The sequence below is a fragment of the Pteropus medius genome, unplaced genomic scaffold (assembly GCF_902729225.1).
Source record: "Pteropus medius unplaced genomic scaffold, Ma_sr-lr_union100, whole genome shotgun sequence".
NCBI classification, from domain to species: domain Eukaryota; kingdom Metazoa; phylum Chordata; class Mammalia; order Chiroptera; family Pteropodidae; genus Pteropus; species Pteropus medius.
Genome location: NW_024344378.1, coordinates 46,872,620 through 46,892,053, shown reverse-complemented (window position 1 = coordinate 46,892,053; position 19,434 = coordinate 46,872,620). Strand labels below are relative to the sequence as shown.

Sequence of the window (19,434 nt, the reverse complement as noted above, 5' to 3'; positions counted from 1 at the left end):
CTGGTTATTGGAGGAGAGGACGCATAAATTGGTAGACTGTGTCACTGGTTTGTCACTGGACTGTTTCCCATTCCTCTTGGGGATCATTAGCTTCTTGGGACATTGATTCCCACTCTGGTGCAAGTGCACTCACTCTCAGCAGGTACCACAGCCACCTTCTGTTTTGCACAAGTAAAGGAAAGAGGAGGGACCAACTGACTCAACTGTTCTGAATGCAGTTTCCTAATTAATCATTACTGTAGGCCCCTTTCTGATTTTTGTTGATTTTGACCTTGGAGCTACCACAATCCACTCCTGCATCTGCTGTGGTCCTCTTTTCTTATTTTAGGATGTGGTTAGTTTCTTCTAGCTTAGTTCTTTTGTAGATCTAATTTTTTTTCTATCTTTCGAGGGTTCCTGAAAATGTATAGTTTACTGATGGCATTTCTTGTTTTCCAGGATTATTATAGCATTATCCTTTAATTGGACATAAAGATATCATTTACTATCTTTTTGTCATTTCATGTGATTTGTCCTGGAAAGAGGTATATATTTGAGCTCAGCCTGCCTTCCTTGTTTCAGTCTCACAGCTTATGTACTGTTGATTTTCCTTAGATGTTATAGAAGAAAAGTCAGTCAAATAGATTGTCAGTCCTCATGACCTTTGCTCATAATATTCTTGTATTTACTTGTTTCACATACTCAAGGAAAAATATAAGACAGTTAATTTCCATTTGTTTGAGAGTTCTCACTAATTTTATATTTAAGCATCAACAATGGTCATTCTCAAGACTCAGACTAAAATGATATAAACTGTACTTGGAAAGGAGGTTCCAGTTCATCGTCCAGTATTCCCTGTCTCACTATGAGTTAGAAATCTTAGGGACATTTATTTACCTTCTCAGAGACATATTGACCGGAGGAGTCACATTCTTCATTTCCTCTTTCTTAAAAGCTTTCTTCCCTTTGCTGTTCCGATTTTCTACTTATTGACTGTACCTTCTCAATGTCCTGCACCAAATATCTCCTCTGCCTGTCCCTTAAGTGTGAAAGTTCTATTCTTGACCACCTTCTTTTCTTAGTCTGTGTTCACATTCCTGGTTGGATGAGAGGGAGGTTGGTCATCCATTAATTTAACAGTTACCACTATTGAAGACTTCTAATTTAACAGCTCCAGCCCAGATACCTTTCCTTAATTTCAGAATGTCAGCCTTTACAACCACCTACTGGATTTCTCTGTAATGATAGCCCATAGGTGCCTAAAATTCAACATTCCAAAACTAAACCCAGTATCCTCCCTCAAACTTACTCTTCCTTTTAATCTTAGTTATTTTGACTAGCAGCATCACCCATTTGTGAAATCATAGCAAATGCATAGAATCTACATTACATCTGTGACTCTTCTGCTCAGAACCTAACTACAATCAATTCCAAAATCTGCCTTTCATCAAATTTAGCCTTTTCTACCTCATAAGTGCCTTTGAATGCTCTCTTCGTAGTTTCATTTCTGTGCTTTATTGCCTTATAATTTTCTCACCTGGAACATTACAAGTAGACTTGTAATTACCTTACCTCCATCCAGTTCATCCTTCTCACTGCTTGCAGAGTGACTTAAAAGTAAATATGATCACATCTCTTCCCTTGCTAGCTTCTGTGTGGTTCATATATTCACCTACTGCTTACATGCTAAGGTTCAAATTTCCTAGCAGGCATGCAACAACCTTTATGATAGGAGCCTGTCACTAGTTCAGTCTCATTTCTCAGCATTTTCCTCCTTTGCTTTATGTTCTTAAAATTCTGAACTATTTACTTACACCTGAACTGAATACACCATACTGTTTCGATACCCTTTTACATAAAACTCTTCCTTTTGTCCAAAATTATTTTCTCTTTCCTTCCGATGCTTATTTAGATTTTAAACTTCTATTCATCTCGTAAAGTTAATTCAGATGTCACTCTCTCTTACTCCTCTCCACCCCAATAATTAATTATCCACTTCTTCCTTGGTGTTCCTTGACTAGGGCATTTTGTACAGGTCTCATTTATAACATTTGTCATAAGTCATGGAATTATAACATGAATTCCATGCTGAAAGGGGCCATGTCTTCTTCATCTTTATATTCTTAGTGCTATAGTAAAGTGCCTGGCATATAATCACACATTTTAAACCTACTTTTTATTGTATCCTCTATAAAAATATCAGGTATATATACATATATGTCTATATAGATAAGTATATAGATATGTATTTGAAAAAATATTTCTTATTAAAAAGCACTACATTTGCCAAATCAGAATTTCCATTGGAGAAATAACTTGGGAATTTTCCATTAGTAGGATACTTAATTCTTTAACAACAATATTAATTATTCTTATTAATGCTGATTCTTTGTTGTTGTTGTTTATTGGGGTAACATTGGTTAATGCAATTATATAATTTTCAGGTATACATTATAATTTGACATCTATATATTCTATTGTGTGTTTACCACTCAAAGTCGTTTCCTTCAGCTACCATATATTTGATCCTCTTCTCCCTCCCCCATCCCCCTATATTTGACCCCCTTAATATTGATTCTTAGGAAAAAGAATGAAATGAACAAATATTGTTTCTTCTGTAATAATATAAAAAAAAAAAACCACTAGCTGCCTTGACTGCCTTACTTGGATACATTATTACATCAAATCCTTGTCAGCCCTTCTAAAAAATTCATTCCTGGAGCTTACTCATGCTGCCAAACTTTCCATATTTGAAAAATAGAAATATATTAAATAATCTGATTTTCAAATATTTAATAAAAACCTAAATTTTTTTAAAAAGCGCTATATTTAAATTACAAAATAATTATAAAATATAGACTAGCGAAAAAGCACCCCAATCTCACTCATGTGCAACCACTATTAACATTTCAGTACAGAACCTTCCAATTCCTCTTCTATATGTATTTATATACATACTTGACCTCAGTGTGGTATAGGGGAAGGGCTCTAGCTTAGGGATAGGTTGGTTCTCTTTTTGGCTCTATCTTTAACTCATGGGACCTAGAGAAAGTTATTTCAATACTTTGTATAGAAATAAACGACCTTTCTACCTTGAACAGTGATATGATATTCAGATGAAATTCAAATGATATTTAAATGAAAAAAAAAAGAGGCCTCTGGCATTGTCAAAATGCTGCATAATTTTATTCTTTTCCAGCAGTGCAGTCTTGAAGTTAAAGTATCTGTGGCAGAGCCCTTATTGACCACAGCCCAGATCTTAGGAGGCAATTTACTGAAGGTCACATTGGAGGCTGCCTACTCTGTGCCTGAATCCTTCATGCCAGTAGGGCCCCTGCAGAACTACATGGTTGGTCTGCAAGTTCCATCAATTGGAGAGGTAAAGCCCTACAGCCAGATATTTATATAGATTTAAACACTCATATGGACGTCTCTTCTTCCTTTGGTAAAATTTCATTCGAAGCAAACTCTGTTAATGGCTCAGATTTATTTTAGGTTTTAAAAAATAAAGTTTACTTCTGTTTTATAAATAGATGTTATATTTATAGTTTATGTATTATAGATTACATAAAATTTATATCAGTGAATATATATTTATGGTGGAAAATATGTAAAACATTTTTAAATGAACAATTTTGGATATATTTCTACAGAGATTATGCCTGTTTTATGCATTTTGTATAATGTACTTTATTATACAGAACTTTCTCTTAATTCCAGATTATTTCCCTCATCCAAATTTCTATAGAATGATTGTGTATTGGTTTTTTGAGGCTCTTGATAAAGATTTCCAAATTGCTTGCTATAAGAGTGTAATTAGTTAATACTTCTACTTGTTTTGCCATTTTACATTTTCAGTGTAGAACCCTCCAATTTCTCTTCACATTCCCAACATCAGTGTACAAGGTTTCTAATTTCTTCACATCCTTGTGAATACTTATTATTTTCTGTTTTTTGATAATAGTCATTCCAATTGGTGTGGAGTGGCATCTTCTTGTGATTTTGATTTTTCTCTGATGACTAATGTCATTGAGCATCTTTTCATGTGCTTATTGACCATTTGCATGTTTTCTTTGGAGAAATGTATATCCAAGTCCTTTGCCCATTTTTGAATCAAGTGTTGTTGTTGATGAGTTTTAGGAATTCTCTATATTTTAGCTATTAATCCCTTATTGGATGTGTGATTTGCAAGTGTTTTCTCCCATTCTATGGATTGCCTTTTATTCTGTTGTTAGTATCTTTTGATGCACAGAAGTTTTTAATTTCTGATGCAGTCCAATTTGTCCATGTTTTCTTGTTCATAACCAAGAAATCATTGCTAAACCCATTGACATGAGGCTTTTCCCGTATATCTTTTTATATTTATAGTTTACTTCTTAGGTTTAGGCCTTTGATCCATTTTGAGCTAATTTTTGTATACAGTGTTAGGTAAGGGTCTAACTACACTCTTTTGCATGTGGATAACTGGTTTTTCTAGCACTTTTTGTTAAGACTGTTCTGTCTCAATTGAATAGTGTTGGCACCTTTAATTTTGACAATTTTTGCTAATATTCTTGTTGTTTTATAGAGGAACAGATTTTCAGAAGTCCTTATTCTGCCATCCCAGAAATGCCCCTTCTTTACAAAAGTTTTAAAACTTAACACATGGAACTAGAATAGTTGAGTTATACTGTATGCCAATTTTAAATTTTACTAGAGACTACAAAATTGCTTTCTATTTTTGTACCAATTTACACTTCCATCGGCTATGTATAAAAATACCATTTCCTTCATAATATTGACAACACTTGATATTTTTAGACTCTTGCCAATCTGTGGTTTAAAATGTTATCTGATTGTTTTAATGTGCATTTCACTTATTTTTAATAACTAGTATGTTTTTATTTAAATGTTAGATTTTCTAATTTCTCTTTCTATAAATTTCCTATTTATATCTTTACTAATTTTTATTGCAAGTGTATTTTAGATAAGTTATAGATATGAAAAGCCTGTATTTTTAGGCCTTTATCAAATTTAAGTTTGTTTTTTTTAAAGATAATTTTTAAAATGTTATATTATGATCCTCATGTACATATAAAATGACAAAAAGGGTCGAAGCCAGTTCATAGGAAAATCTAAAGAAATGATTCATCTGTAAGCAATCAGGGATGTCGAAATGAATTTGCTAATAATTCAAAACTTGTCATTTATGGCTATGCCACCCTGAACAAGCCCGATCCCGTCTGATCTCGGAATCTAAGCAGAGTTGGGCCTGGTTAGTACTTGGATGGGAGACCACTTAGGAAGACCAGGTGCTTGCTGTAGGCATAAAAAATAAAAAATAAGGGATTGTAAGCTGACAAGGTACTTGCAATCTGTGAGGTCAACCAAAGGTTGCCTCGCCTAAAAAAATCCAAACAAAAAAACAAAATAAAACAAAAAACTTGTCATCAGTCACAGGGCAATAATCAATTTATCTCTATTCTACAAAGTACGTTTGCACATTTGTGGACAAGAATAATTTGCATTATTATCTATTTCCTATAAATTACAAAATTATAAAACAACAGAAAGACAATGAAGGGCACAGTCCCCTCTACAGAATCAGATAATTACAGAAGGATCTGTTAGATAATTCTCAGCATTCTACTGAAAAGACACTTCAGTAATTCTTTTGTCTATCTCAAATTCTTTTACAAAATTTCCAAAAATATGATATTTATTTCTGCAGAAAGATTATCCCATTTTATTCAAGAATGGAACTCTGAAGCTTGGAGGGGAAAGAGAACCTGTTCCCCGGCCCAAAAAATGGCCTATTGCTAACATTCTGGCTCCAGGAGCTAATAACATTCCTGATGCATTCATTGTTGGTGGGCCCTATGAGGAAGAAGAAGGAGAACTCAACCATCCTGAGGTAAGAGAGTTATGCCATTTTTTTGTGATAAACTCAGTGTGCTGACATATGATAAAATTTTCATGAATCACTGTAATTTATATATATTATTACCTATTAAAATAAAATAATTAAATGTTAAAAGTTACCTAATTCTGATTGAAAGGCTTCTTCACTTCTTAAGTCCAGCAAATGAAATAATTGATTTAATTCAAATTTACTGTTTATTTTATTTTAAATTTATTTACTTTTGAGTAGGTAACAATACAGTCACATGTCAAAATAAGAATTGAGAGATATTCAGTTAAAGTCTTCCTTCTACTTTATGTCTCTTCCTCCTGATTCCTTCCAACATCATCACTCTAGTAGCCACCTTTGTTATCGTTTCTTGTAGTTTCAGTAAAATCATTTGTAAGATGGGGATGGTTAAATTATTTTCAGTATCTGATACTAAATATTTTAAATAGTAGAGATAAAGCTAAAATACTTGAAAAACTTGTGCAATTTCTTTTATCATCATTGTGCTTTGTGAAAATTGTTCTTAGATTTATATTTTCATTTAGATCAGATATATTTTATTTTAGATATTTAGATTTTATGTTTATATTTTAGATATTTAGATATTTAGATTTTATGTTTAGATTTTAGATATTTAGATTTTATAAAATCTAAATAACTAAACATAAAATCTAAATATCTAAAATATAACTTTTTCAGCCCTGGTTGCTCATTAGAATCACCTGGAAGGCTTTTAAAAAACACTAACAATGGGCCAAACCCTAACCCAGATCAATTACTTAAGAATTTATTTTTAAAATAACACCAATACTCAGGTGTTAATTATTTTTTCAGGAGCTCCCAAATAATTCTAATATGCGTCTAGGGTTGAGAATAACTGATTGAGGTTATGTGAGTGAATATTTGGCAGTTAGTACTGGATCGATGTAAGGATAATATAAGTAATTTATCTTACGTACTTTATTAATCGAAAAGTACCCTAAAATTTACGGTGGTGGTAGTATTTACAGTAGTAGTTATACTTATGGTAGTAATAGTAGAAATAATAAAAGTATTGTGATTAAATTCATTAATTGAATGCCCCACAGATTGAGCAGAATGAAGCCAGGTCACACCAAGAGAACAAAAGTTTCTATCTTATTATTTTACAGGACAGGGAATTTAGGAACCAATCAGAATGCATAAAGAAAAGGATTACTTGGGACTTGGAAAGTCGCTGCTACCTTGATCCTACTGCAGTGGTGAGGTAGGAAGACAAAAGGAATATATCTAAATAACAAAGACTGTAAGTGGGAAAAAATGTTACTTTTTAAAATTTTATCTATATTTGAGTTAAGGTGACCTGACAGTCTCTTTCACCACATTTGTTAATAACAGAGGCTCCTAGTGATGGTGAATTAACCAAGGTGGGTTCTTATTTTTCTTTCATATAAAAGAAGTCCAGAGCTGATGTGTATGGCGGCTTCTCAGTGTTATGAGGTATCTGGGCTCAGTCTTGCTTTTTGCTCTTTTTCTTCTTTAACATGTGCCCTCTATCCATAAGGTTGTCTCACAGTCCAAAATGGCTTTTGGAGCTCCAGGCTGCACATTCACAGTCCTGGCAGAAAGTTGGAAAAGAGGAGTGTTATGGGTAAAAAAGGACACGTGCTGGTTGTCTTAGCCCCTCCTGTAGAACATCCATGGAATCTGACAACTGTTTATATCTCACTGGTCACCTCTAGAGGCAAAAGAAGCTAGGAAACAGTGTTTTTGTTAGACACATTGCCACCCAGATTAAATCAGGATTTAGATAGCAAAGAAGAACAGGACACTTGATATTGTGTGGATAACTACTAATCTCTGTCACAATGACCTGGTGATTTCGGAGAGATGAGAAGTAGAGGCTTATCAATATAGGTAAAATTTGAATGAACTTTTTTTTTTTTCAATTAACAGACTATTTTTTTTAGAATAGTTTAAGAATTTTCAAAAAATTGAGCAGGCATTTCAGAGAGTTCCTGTATATCTCTGGTCCCCTACTTGATCATGGTATATAATATAAATTTACATCATTGGATTTGATTTACTGATTTTTTTATAAAGGATACATTGTTACTATTACTTTGAATAAACAGTAATCGATTTGGTCAATTAAAAATAAGAAAAATTAAAAAATTTTTCACTTTATTTCGTTCTGATTCTCTTCCTTTCTTTATGTAGATTCAAGTTTCTGACCCATATAATTTTTCTTTTCTCTGAAGACTTTTAGCATTTCTTGTAGGGCTGGTCTACTGGCCACAAATTCCCTCCATTTTTGTTTGAGAAAATCTTTATTTTTCCTTCACTTTTGAAAAATAATTCCACCAGATACAGGATTCTAGATTGGTGGTTTATTTCTTTCAAAACTTTAACCATTTCACTTAACTCTCTTCCTGCCTGCATGGTTTCTGATGAGAAGTCCAATGTAATTCATATTCTTGTTCCTTTGTAGGAAAAGTGTTTTTGCCTCTCGCTTCTTTCAAGATTTTCATTTCCTCTTTGGTTTCCTGTAGTTTGAATATGATATACCTTGATGTAGATTTTTTAGTTTTTATCATCCTTGGCATTCTCTGAGCTTCCTGGATCTATGGTTTGGCATCTGCCATTAATTTCATAAAATTCTCAGCCATTATAACTTCAAATATTTCTTTTGCTCCTTTCTCACTTTTTTCTCTTTCCAGTATCCCTGTTATATCTTTTGTAATTGTCCCATAATTCTTGGATATTCTGTTATGATTTTCATATTTTCCCCCTTTCCATTTCAGTTTGGAAAGTTTTTGACGTATCTTCAAGCTCACTGATTCTTTTCTCAGCCTTGTCTAATCTACTGATAAGCCCATCAGATGAATTCTTTATTTTTATTGCAGTGTTTTTGATGTCTAGCATTTTCTTTTGATGCCTTGAATTTCCGCCTCCTGCTTACATGACCCACCTGTTATTTTTAAATTAAATTTATTGTGATGACATTGGTTAATTACCCATGCGTTCTTGCATATTGTCTGCTTTTTCCATTAGAGCCTTTAACATATTAATCATTGATATTTTAAATTCTCTTTCTGATTATTTCAAGATCTGTGTCATACCTAAGTCTAGTTCTTATGCTAGCTTTGTCTCTTCAGACAGTATATTTCTTGCCTGTAGCATTCCTTGTAATTTTTTATTTTATTTATTTTTTTGACATTTATGAACATGAAAAATTATTTAATGACAGTACTCTTGCCCTTGTAATTTTTTATCGAAAGCTGGATATTATGTAGTAGGTAATAAGAAACAAGGTAATTAGGTTTTTTAGTGTGAGGGTGTATATTTATCTGGCTAGGAGCTGGGCTGTGTTTAATGTTTCAGTAGCTGTAGCTGTAGGTGCTAAAGCCTTTGATTTCCTTCTTTTTTTTTTTTTTTTGCTCCTCCCCTGTTCTCTTTGGGTTTGCCTAAGAACTGTTTCTTAAATAGGGTCTATGTTTCACAGTTTCTCAGTTATAATCCACTGTTATACTGGAACTCTATTTATGGCGAGGGAAAGTGTTCTTTAATCCTGTGATTAAATCTCAGTATTTTAATGGATTTGAGTCCCTGGACTGTGACCTTCAGAAGTGTTTAATAACCGTTTTTTCTTTCTGTCCTTATATGAGACAGGAAGGCCAGATGGGCTTGAGGTGTCTAATTGCCTTTCCCCTGGGCAAGATAATGCTCTGGTAGTTTCCCTTAGTAGGCCTTCGTTATGGAGGACAATCTGGGCATATTTCAAAAATGGTTACTTTTCCTTTCTCTCTGCCTAAGAGGATTTTTATCCTGTCTTCACTATGAATAAATTCTGGGGTTCCTTGATTTAAAATGCAAAAAAGCGTGGGGAACCCCCGAGACTGAGACCCTAGGAGTTTTTAACTCTTGGGCTTGTCCACACTCAGCCTCCAGCAATTAGTCAAAATTACCATTAAAGTGTTTCTACCTGTTTCAGACTCCAGGGGCTTCTGCTGCCTGTAAACTGATCTCAGTTGTAATGCTCTGTACTTAGCTGTCTCTCCAAATTTCAGTGTGGCGATTTGCCCTATGTACTTAATTCTTAGATTGATCAAAGAAAACTTGTTGATTTTCAGTTTGGTCAGCTTCTTTCTTGTTTTGAGGACAGTAGTGAGAACTTCTAAACTCTTAACATGTCAGTCAGCTGACACTGGAAGCCCTATTCTATTTTCGCAGTAGTTATAAATGTATTTTATACTATTTTTGCATACTTGTCTGATTATTTCTTTAGAATAAATGACTAGAAGTAGAATTTCTGGGCCAAAGATTATGAACATTTTAAGGCATTTGATTCATATTGCAAAATTGCTCTGAAAATGTACAATTTGCCTCTGCTAGAAGTACAGTAGAATTATTTTCAGAATTTTATAGATTTGAAAAGGTATAAAAACCCACTTACCTTGTAAAAAATTTATATATGTGTATCCCATTACCTTTTAAAAGAGATGAATACTTCTCTTTAACCTAAATTATGCTAAGTCCATTTCACATGTAATGCTAGTGGGCTGATTCTTGATATTCAGTTTTCAGAAGCGAATTGCTGATTGCCGACTCTGGCCTGTAGAAATCACAAGAGTTCCTCTGATTACTGCACCCAAAGGAAAAGCTACCAGATTTGATAAGGTAAATTTGTTTACTTAAAAATATTTATATAAGAAATGCTGGCTCAGACCCAACCTATTATTCTGCTTCTAATTCTAATACCAGTGGAGTATATGAACTGATGTGGCTGTTCCCTAGGGTGACCAACTGATTCTGATTTGCTGATTAGTTCTGAAAGTTTCATGTCCCAAGAAACTCCCCTGTCCCTGGCAAATTAGGACAACTGGTCACCCTAGCTCCCTATTGTCCAGTAGAAGTTATTTAGCCTTTATTCTCAGACATCCTATTTCCCTTTAGCCCTTCATTACAGTTTTACCACAGATAAAACCATACAAGATAGACATTTTTGTAGGTCAAAAGTAGTTAAATATTGACAATATGGTTCAAACTACTACATTTTTCTGAATTTCTTTTAGACTTACCTACTTAAAATATTTTAGCCTGCTAATTAGAGTAATAGGGTTCATAGATGTACTACTATTCTGAAAAGATATAGCTTTGATGAGCCTAGAATATGTTACTTGTGCATGTGTGGTCTTTTACGCTTGTTCATAAACTCCCTGAGGGTAGGGCTCCTGTCTTTGACTGCTTTGTATCCTCCACAGTACCTAGCATGATTTATGACATATAGCAGATACTTAACAAGTACCTTAATTATTTTATTGATTTTTAAAATAGGCTTTTTGCAGAATGAAAATACTACTACTGTGTTCCCACCTCTCTCTTTGTAATATATGATATGTACTAACTTACCTTAGATTTATAAACAACGTAATGTTATCATATGAACATAGGACTTTAATTTCTAATTATTATTTTAATAGGCAAAATGAAAGAGATTACTTTTAACCTTGTGGAAATTAAATGTTTTCTTTTACTCTTTTCCTTATACAAGTTTCCTATGGTAAACCATACAGCCATTAAAAATGATGTTAAGATATATTTATTGACATATTCTTCATCTTTGTAATGAGAGTTTAGATGAGATCAGGGATGGCAAATACCTGACAGCAGACTGTCATTCATCTTCCTTCATCAGTGGCAGGTAGTACTGATCAATTAGAGCACTCTTCTCTTCTGAACCCAGATAAAGATACAGAATCTTTTTCAGCACAGTACTCTAAGACACCTCTACCAATTGATTAGAATGTAGGCATCAGTTAAAACCTATTTGTCAACATTGGTTCAGATGATTTGCAAAACCCCTTTCATTCATGTGAATATGTGAATGAAAGCTAAAAGCCACAGCTTCTGGTATCTTTTAAGGTTTTGTTGTTGTTGTTATTGTTGTTTTTTTTTTCACAAAGTTTTTCTTTTTTCTAAGAAGCAACATGATGAAATTGACTTTTTGGTTGAATTTATGTATTATCAATTAATTTGTGTATGTGTTGATCCAACTACTGCCTTTACTATTCACTAGCACTGTTTTTATGAATTATCTCAGTGACCACTGTATATTAACCTTATTTTAGAGATAAAGAAATAAGCCCCCAAATGTCTATGTTAATGGCCCATAGTCAACTAGTTAAATAGCATAACTAGTCCCTAAAGCCAGGTCTTTAAACTGCTGAGTCAGAGCTCCATACCTTATGCTGCATTGCTCTATACCACTAATATTTCTCTGGTTTTATTCCTTTAGGCGGATGATGAAAGTCAGCTTTCATTTCATGGTGTGGCTTATGTTAATATGGTCCCATTGCTGTATCCAGGTGTAAAGAGGATTCGGGGAGCTTTTCATGTTTATCCTTACCTAGACAGTACAGTCTTTGAAAAGGTAAGAAAAAATTGTATAGATCATTATCATCCTAATTTATCTTTTATATATGTGTTTACTTACATCTATAGTATATACATCTTTGCAATGGATATTTGGAACCAGTTGTCATACTGGGATGTTAAATGTAGAGGCTTGCTGTCATTCTACCATTGAACCTCAAAAAATTAGGGCTAAAAACTGAAAACAATCCAAATCTCTATCAACAGGTAAACAGAGAAAGAAATTGTATGGTATATCTATACAATGGGATACTACTCAGCAAAAAAAAAAGAAAGGAACTGTTGATACATGCAACATGGATGAGCCTCAAATGCATCATGCTAAATGAAAGAAGCCAGACAAAAGAGAGTCCATACTTTATGATTCTATTTACAATTCTAGAAAACTAACCTAAAGCCATAGAAAGCAGATCAGTGGTTGCTTGGGAACAGGAATAGAGGGAGGGATGGATTACAAAAGAATGTGAGGAAACTATGAGGATGATGGAAATGTTGGTCATCTTGATTGTGGTGATGGTTTCACATGTGTATGTATATGCCAAAATTGATCAAATTGTATATTTTAAATATGTAATTTATTATAATTTTACCTCAGTAAAGTTGGATACAAAATCTTTAGGATAATGAAAGAAATCTATTATGTTAATTGTGCAAAAATGTAAATCCATGTGCTGATGAATAAACACATGGTTCTCTCAGTTTTCAGATGTTAAAAATGTTAAAATCATCCTTTTATCTGTCTAAATATAGAAAAAATATATATACATAAAGTAAAAGGTCAATTTAATCATGTTGCTTCTACGAGAAAGTGAGACTTTGTAAAACACAATAATAAAAACTTATTTAACATATGTATTCATATACTATTTCATATACTATTCCATCATTATTAGGACAGCTATTTTTCAATAATAGAGTCATGAAAGACCCATCATCTATTTCAAACCAACTGAGTAGCAAACTCTTTATAAGTATCCTTTGAACTGGAAATTGCACTTACTGGGATTATTCTTAAATAATTTAATAGGATTGCAACCCCTATATTTGTGAAAACTTTTGGAGATTTATAATAGCAAAACCAAAAAATAAGATTATGTGTCTAAAATAGAAAAAAGCTTATTAAATTATTGTAAATAAAAATGATGGAATATTCATCCATTTAAAAAACTCATTAATGTTGTGTAGAGAGATAGTTAAATAGAAAAAAAGATAGTGAAAATATCCATTGCACCCAATGTTTTCTCATGACCTTTTCTGTTATCCTCCTCTTCTATCTCTGTTTACTCCTCCCCTTTTTTGGGGGCAGGTGGCTGTTTTTTTTCACTCAGCGTAAATTATATTTAGATTCATCCATGTTGTTTAATTTAAACATTTTTGTAAGGTTGCTTTCCAGTATTTATCTATAGTTTGAATTTCCCCATGCAAAGTTTTAATTTTGAACTTTAAACTTGCCCTATTCTTCTAATCCTAATTGAGGGGTCAGTAGTAATTAGATAATATTTCTTATACAGAAATAAATCCTACCACTTAAAGTTATTTGAAATTATGTGTCAAGGATTGAAAGCTATTTGATAACAAGTTATGAAATACCAAAATCAAGCCAGGTTGAAAAGTCTCCCCTTGGGAATTTAAATGATAGGGTAGGCAACTAACTTTCTACAATGGTTTTACCCATTCAATGAGTATGGCAATACAATGAAGTTTTTTACTTTCCTGAGTTCTCTCTGATTCTACAATGATGAATTTATCTAGAAGACTAGATGATATTAAATAATAATGTGGGTTTCTTTTATTTGTCTGTGATTCATTGCATCTTTTTGTTTTTTTGTTTTTTTCAGACCAAGTGTTTATTTAGTTTGTTCCGGGATACTGGCCATCATTTGATTCAAAATAACAAAATAGGAGGAATTAATTCTCCATTGTCCAAACCAGTTATTTCTAAGAACCTGAAAGAAGATAAAATAGTAAGAAACAGATAAAGGAAAGCCTATGCCTGGGGATGTGGTAGGTTGTTGAGAAAATGATGATTTTGCTGGTTTTGTTGCATTCTGGAGGCTTGCACTGATTTCTTATTTTGTGTATTGTCTCAATTTAGTTTGTATTTTGATGCAACGTAATGATCATTGTTCTTGCCATTATGAAGACTATGTAAGAATTCCATTTTTGAGGTATGTTCATTTTCTTTCAGCAAGCGGCTAGTATAAAATCTCAAAGTTCAGATACTCCTTTGGAAATTGAACCCACTCTAAACCACAATCCAGAAGGACAGGTAACTATGCATAAATAGTTGGGAAATTAAGTTTAAATTCATCAGTCCTTTATTGAGCAAGGTAGTATGGTATAGTGAAAAATGCTCATTATTTGAATTACCATCTCAGATTTCCAATTATTAATTTATAACCTTGGGCAAATTTCTTTGTTTTGTTGAGACTTTCTAAAATAAGTGGGTACCAGATTAACTTTGAGGTCCTTTCCAGCATTAAAATTATATGTCTTTTATTAATTCTACTATATTAAGCACTATGAAGGATGCAAAGATGCATGCATCATCTGCAACATTTATTCATCTGCTCTCAGGACACTCAAGTCTGGTGGTCAAAACAGACTGGTACATAACTAATAGTAATATAGAGTTTTGATGAATGTTATCCTAGTAGTACAAACAAAAGTGCTGTGTGGTCTCAGAGAAGACAGAGTAATAGCTACTAGGATAGGACAGTCTCAGAAAGCTTCGTGGAAGAGATGTCATTCAAGCTAAGTAGTGAAAGATGAAGAGAACCTTTTGCCAGATAAAGATGGAGGGAGAGGCATTTTAGGGCCAGGGAACAACTTGAGTCAAGGCACAAAAAAAGATAGCTGAATTCTGAGTACATCAATTACTTCAGTGTATGATGTAGAGAAATAAAAAGAAAGGAGAGATTCTAGAATAAAATGAGAAAGAAAAGAGAGGCTGAGTTGAGTTATAGAATGATTTTGAGAGACTTGCTAAAAAGTTTGGGCTTCAATCCATAGGTGACAAGAGACTATAGAACCTCATCTTAGGGACTCCCATTAAAAGTTTTTAAGCTACCTAGAAATAAGACTTCATATATGTTTCAGGGTAGAACTCTTGCAAGGATGTGAAGAAGAGAAATTGAAATTTGGATAGGGGTTTTAGATATCAGTTTATAGACTTTTCTTATAGTACAGATGAGTGTCAATGACGGTTTGATTTAGGGAAGAGGTTGTAGTAAAGGAAGTCAGAAACCTGAAGAGGCAAAGTATGGAATTGGGAAGCTTTAGGGTTGTCAAGGAAGAAAAGTTAAAGATAACTCAAGTTTAGAGCTGTACTTTCTGGAAGGGTGATGAAATCATTAAGAGAAAAGTCAAAAGAGAAGTTAATACAGGGGGAAATGAGAAGTTCGATTTTAGAAACGTTATATATACAATGCTGGGTAGAAATGTCCATCAGGTTACAGTTGGTAGATGGTGGTGAGGAGGCTGTGAGTGGGAATATCAAAAGGTTATGAAGAAAATATTTCTACAGGACTCATGAAAGAGTGTTAGTGGAAGAAATAATGACATTCACTTAAAACAGTTCCAAGAAAAGTATTGAACAAGTTAATAGGGCTTCAGCTGGGGTAAAAGTCTCCAAAAATAAAATCGAAAACTCTTTTCTGCAAGACGTAACCTCTGTTGCTATTTTTCTTTCTAGTTGTTTTTCTATGAAAAAAATAGTTTAATAGTTAAGATCACATTATATGTATAGTAGTATATGCAGTTTTCTCACTTATATTGTGAGCATTATCTTACGTTACTAAAATTTTTTCATAAATATCTTTTTCTGAAAAGAGTAAATTAGAGAAAAATGTCTTTACAGCAATATGTAGAAGCCAGGACATACATTGTGTTGGAGATTCAACTGGACAAAGCCTTGGTTCCAAAGCGAATGCCAGAGGAGCTAGCCAGACGGTATGTAGCAATGGTTCTCATACCTGATTTGCAAAAACAATTTAGATGTAAGTAAAAGAAAGTCAGTTTGTTCACATAAATGTAATTTCCCCTGGGATAAGCATCAATTTTTTGTTTTTCTGTTCAGATGAAGTTTCTTATGTTACTGTTTTCTTATTACTAAAGCAGTATATGCCTATTACAAAAATTTTGAGAAAATCAAGATTAGCAAGAAAACATGTAAAAACACTCAGATTTCTACTTACCCAGTGGTAACCACTTTTATCACCTTGGCCTATATCCTTCTGGAGTTATTGTAAAGCCCCTATTATACAAACACACATCCCATGTCACATATAAATATATGTAATATTTAAAAACTATTTTATATTGTACTGTGGTGTTTTGATTGTATTTCTAGGAAAATTGTCCATTTCATCTAGGTTATCCAATTTGTTGATGTACAGTTGTTCACGATATTCTCTTATTATTCTTTTTATCTTTCAAAAATGGGAAGTAATGTCCCAACTTTTATTTCTGATTTTAGTAATTTGAGTTTTTTCTTTTTTCTTAGTTCACCTACCTAAATATTTATCAATTTGGTTGGTCTTTTCAAAGATTTTCTCTGTTCTTTTTCTTTTTCCTATTTTATTTATCTCTACTCTAATCTTTATTAGTTCCTTACTTCTGCTACCTTTGAGTTTAGTTTTTTCTCCTTTTCTGATTTATTAAGATATACAGTTAGTTTACTGATTTGCAAGCTTTCTTCTTTTTAATGTATGAGTTAGAGCTATAAATTTCTCTATGAACACTTCTTTCATATCATCCCATAAATTTTCATATGGTGTGTTTTTGTTCTCATTCATCTCAATGTATTTTCTTATTTCCCTGTGTTTTCTTTTTTGACATATTAGTTGTTTAAAAGTGTGTTGGTTAGATGATTGTATAAAGAAATTATGGTTCATATATACAATAAAATATTACTCAGCCATTAAAAAATGAAATCCTACCATTTGCAACAACATGGATGGACCTAGAGGTTATTATGCTGAGTCAATAATAAAAGTAAGTCAGAGAAAGATAAATACCATATGATTTCATTTACATGCAGAATTTAAGGAACAAAAAGAACTAATCAAAAACAGACTCACAAATATATAGCACAATTTAGTGACAGATAGAGGAGAGGAGAGTTTGGTGGGCTGGAGGAAGGGATGAAGGGTTAAAGAAGTACAAATTAGTAGTTGATAGATGGTCACAAGGATGGGGAGTAGTATGGCATAGGGAATGCAGTTAGCATTAATATATTGGCTAGGTGGAAAACCAGAGGAGAGAAGGAGCAATTAGGGGGATCGTTTTATAAACAATATAAATGTTTAACCAATGTACTGTACACTTAAAACTAATTTAAAGAAAAAATGTTGCTTAATTTCCAGATATTTGTGAATTTTTCAGTTTTCAATTACCTTTGTTATTGATTTCTAATTTTTTCCCATTGTAATTAGAAAAGATACTTTGTATGATTTCACTCTTTTAAAATTTATTGAGATTTGTTTTGTGGCCTATCATATGGTCTATCCTGCAGAATGTTTCCTGTGCTCTTGAGAAGAATGTGTATTCTGTGTTGTTAGATGGAGTGTTCTGTAGATGTCCATAGGTAAAATTGGTTTATACTGTTGTTTAAGTCCTCTATTTCCTTATGATCTTCTCTCTGGTTGTTCTATCCATTATTGAAAGTGGGGTATTAAAGTTTTTATTATTGAGGAGCTGCCTATTTCTCTCTTCAATTGTCTCAATTTTTGCTTGATATATTTTAGGGCTCTGCTGTAAGGTACATTTATGTTTATGATTGTTATATCTCTTTGTCTCTTGTTATCTTTTTTGATTTTAAGTCTGTTTTCTCTGATGGTAATATAGCCACCCCAGCTCTGTTTTTGTTATGCTTTGCACAGAATGTCTTTTTCTATCTTCCTACTTTCAACCTCTTCGTGTTTTTCTATCTAAAAGGACTATCTTGTAGACCACACATAGATGGATCCTGTTTTTTTAAAAAATCCAATCTGCCAATCTCTGCCTTTTAATAGGAAAGTTTAAGCCATTTACATTTAATGTGATTACTGAAAAAGGATTTACTTCTACCATATTTCTATTTGTTATCTGCATGTCTTATATGTTTTCTGTTCTTTAATTCCTTCATCACTGCCTTTTATATATTTAATTGATTTTTAATAATGTATGATTTAGAGTCTCTTTTTTCCTTTTCTTTATTTTTTTAGTTATTTTCTTAGTGGTTACTTTGGGGATTACAATTATTATCTAAAATCTATAACAACCTAGTTTGCATATTACCAGTTTAGCTTCAATATTATATACCCTATTCCTATACCTCTCTCTCTCCCCCCCTCTTTATCATTGTCACATATTTTTATACAAATATTTATGGTTATTATTTTATGAATTTTTTTCTAAAAAAAGAGATAAATAAGAGTTATAAACCAAAAGTACAATAATACTGGCTTTCATATTTACCTTTACCAGAGTTTTTTATTTCTTCATTCATCTTTGAATTATTGATGTGTGTCTGTTCATTTTAGCCTGAAGGGCTTCATTTAACATTTCTTTTTTTTAAATTAATTAATTAATTAGCTAATTAATTATTTTAATTCAAGAAATGATTTAAATTTTTTTCTCCTGTCTACCTACCCTCTCCCCCTACCCTCTGGTAACCACTAGTCCATTGTTCATATCCATGAGTCCCTGTTTGTTTCTCCTGTTCATTTGTTGCTTTTAGGTTTATATCCCACATATAAGTGATATCATGTGATTTTCTACTTTTTCTATCTGGCTTATTTCACTCAGCATGATTATCTCGAGGTCCATCCATATTGTCACAAATGGCAGTATTTCATCTCTTCTTATGGCTGAGTAATATTCCATTGTATATATGTACCACAGCTTCTTTAGCCAGTCATCTATCGTAGGACACTTCGGTTGCTTCCATGTCCTGGCTGCTGTGAATAATGCTGCTATGAACATCGGTGTACAAATATCTTTTTGGATATGGGTTTTGAAGTCTTTGGGGTAAATACCCAGTAGAAGGATCATATGGTAGATCAATTCTTAATTTTTTTAAGGAACCTCCATACTGTTTTCCATAGTGTAAGCCAGTCCCTTCTGTCCTACAAAGTTTCTGTTGAGAAATCAGCTGATAGCCTTATGGG

The 19,434-nt window shown here is 32.8% G+C and overlaps 1 protein-coding gene and 1 pseudogene across 1 annotated transcript in view; both read left to right on the top strand.

Annotated features, from left to right (window-relative positions):
* CFAP70 (cilia and flagella associated protein 70) overlaps positions 1-19,434 on the top strand; it is a 79,872-nt gene that overhangs the window by 18,491 nt on the left and 41,947 nt on the right. Inside the window, 9 exon segments of the mRNA XM_039872094.1 lie at positions 3,179-3,358; positions 5,690-5,872; positions 7,021-7,115; positions 10,429-10,528; positions 12,147-12,281; positions 14,122-14,258; positions 14,260-14,287; positions 14,472-14,552; positions 16,143-16,234. Of these exon segments, the coding sequence (XP_039728028.1) occupies positions 3,179-3,358; positions 5,690-5,872; positions 7,021-7,115; positions 10,429-10,528; positions 12,147-12,281; positions 14,122-14,258; positions 14,260-14,287; positions 14,472-14,552; positions 16,143-16,234 (1,031 nt within the window).
* LOC120609909 (uncharacterized) lies at positions 5,164-5,286 on the top strand (annotated as a pseudogene).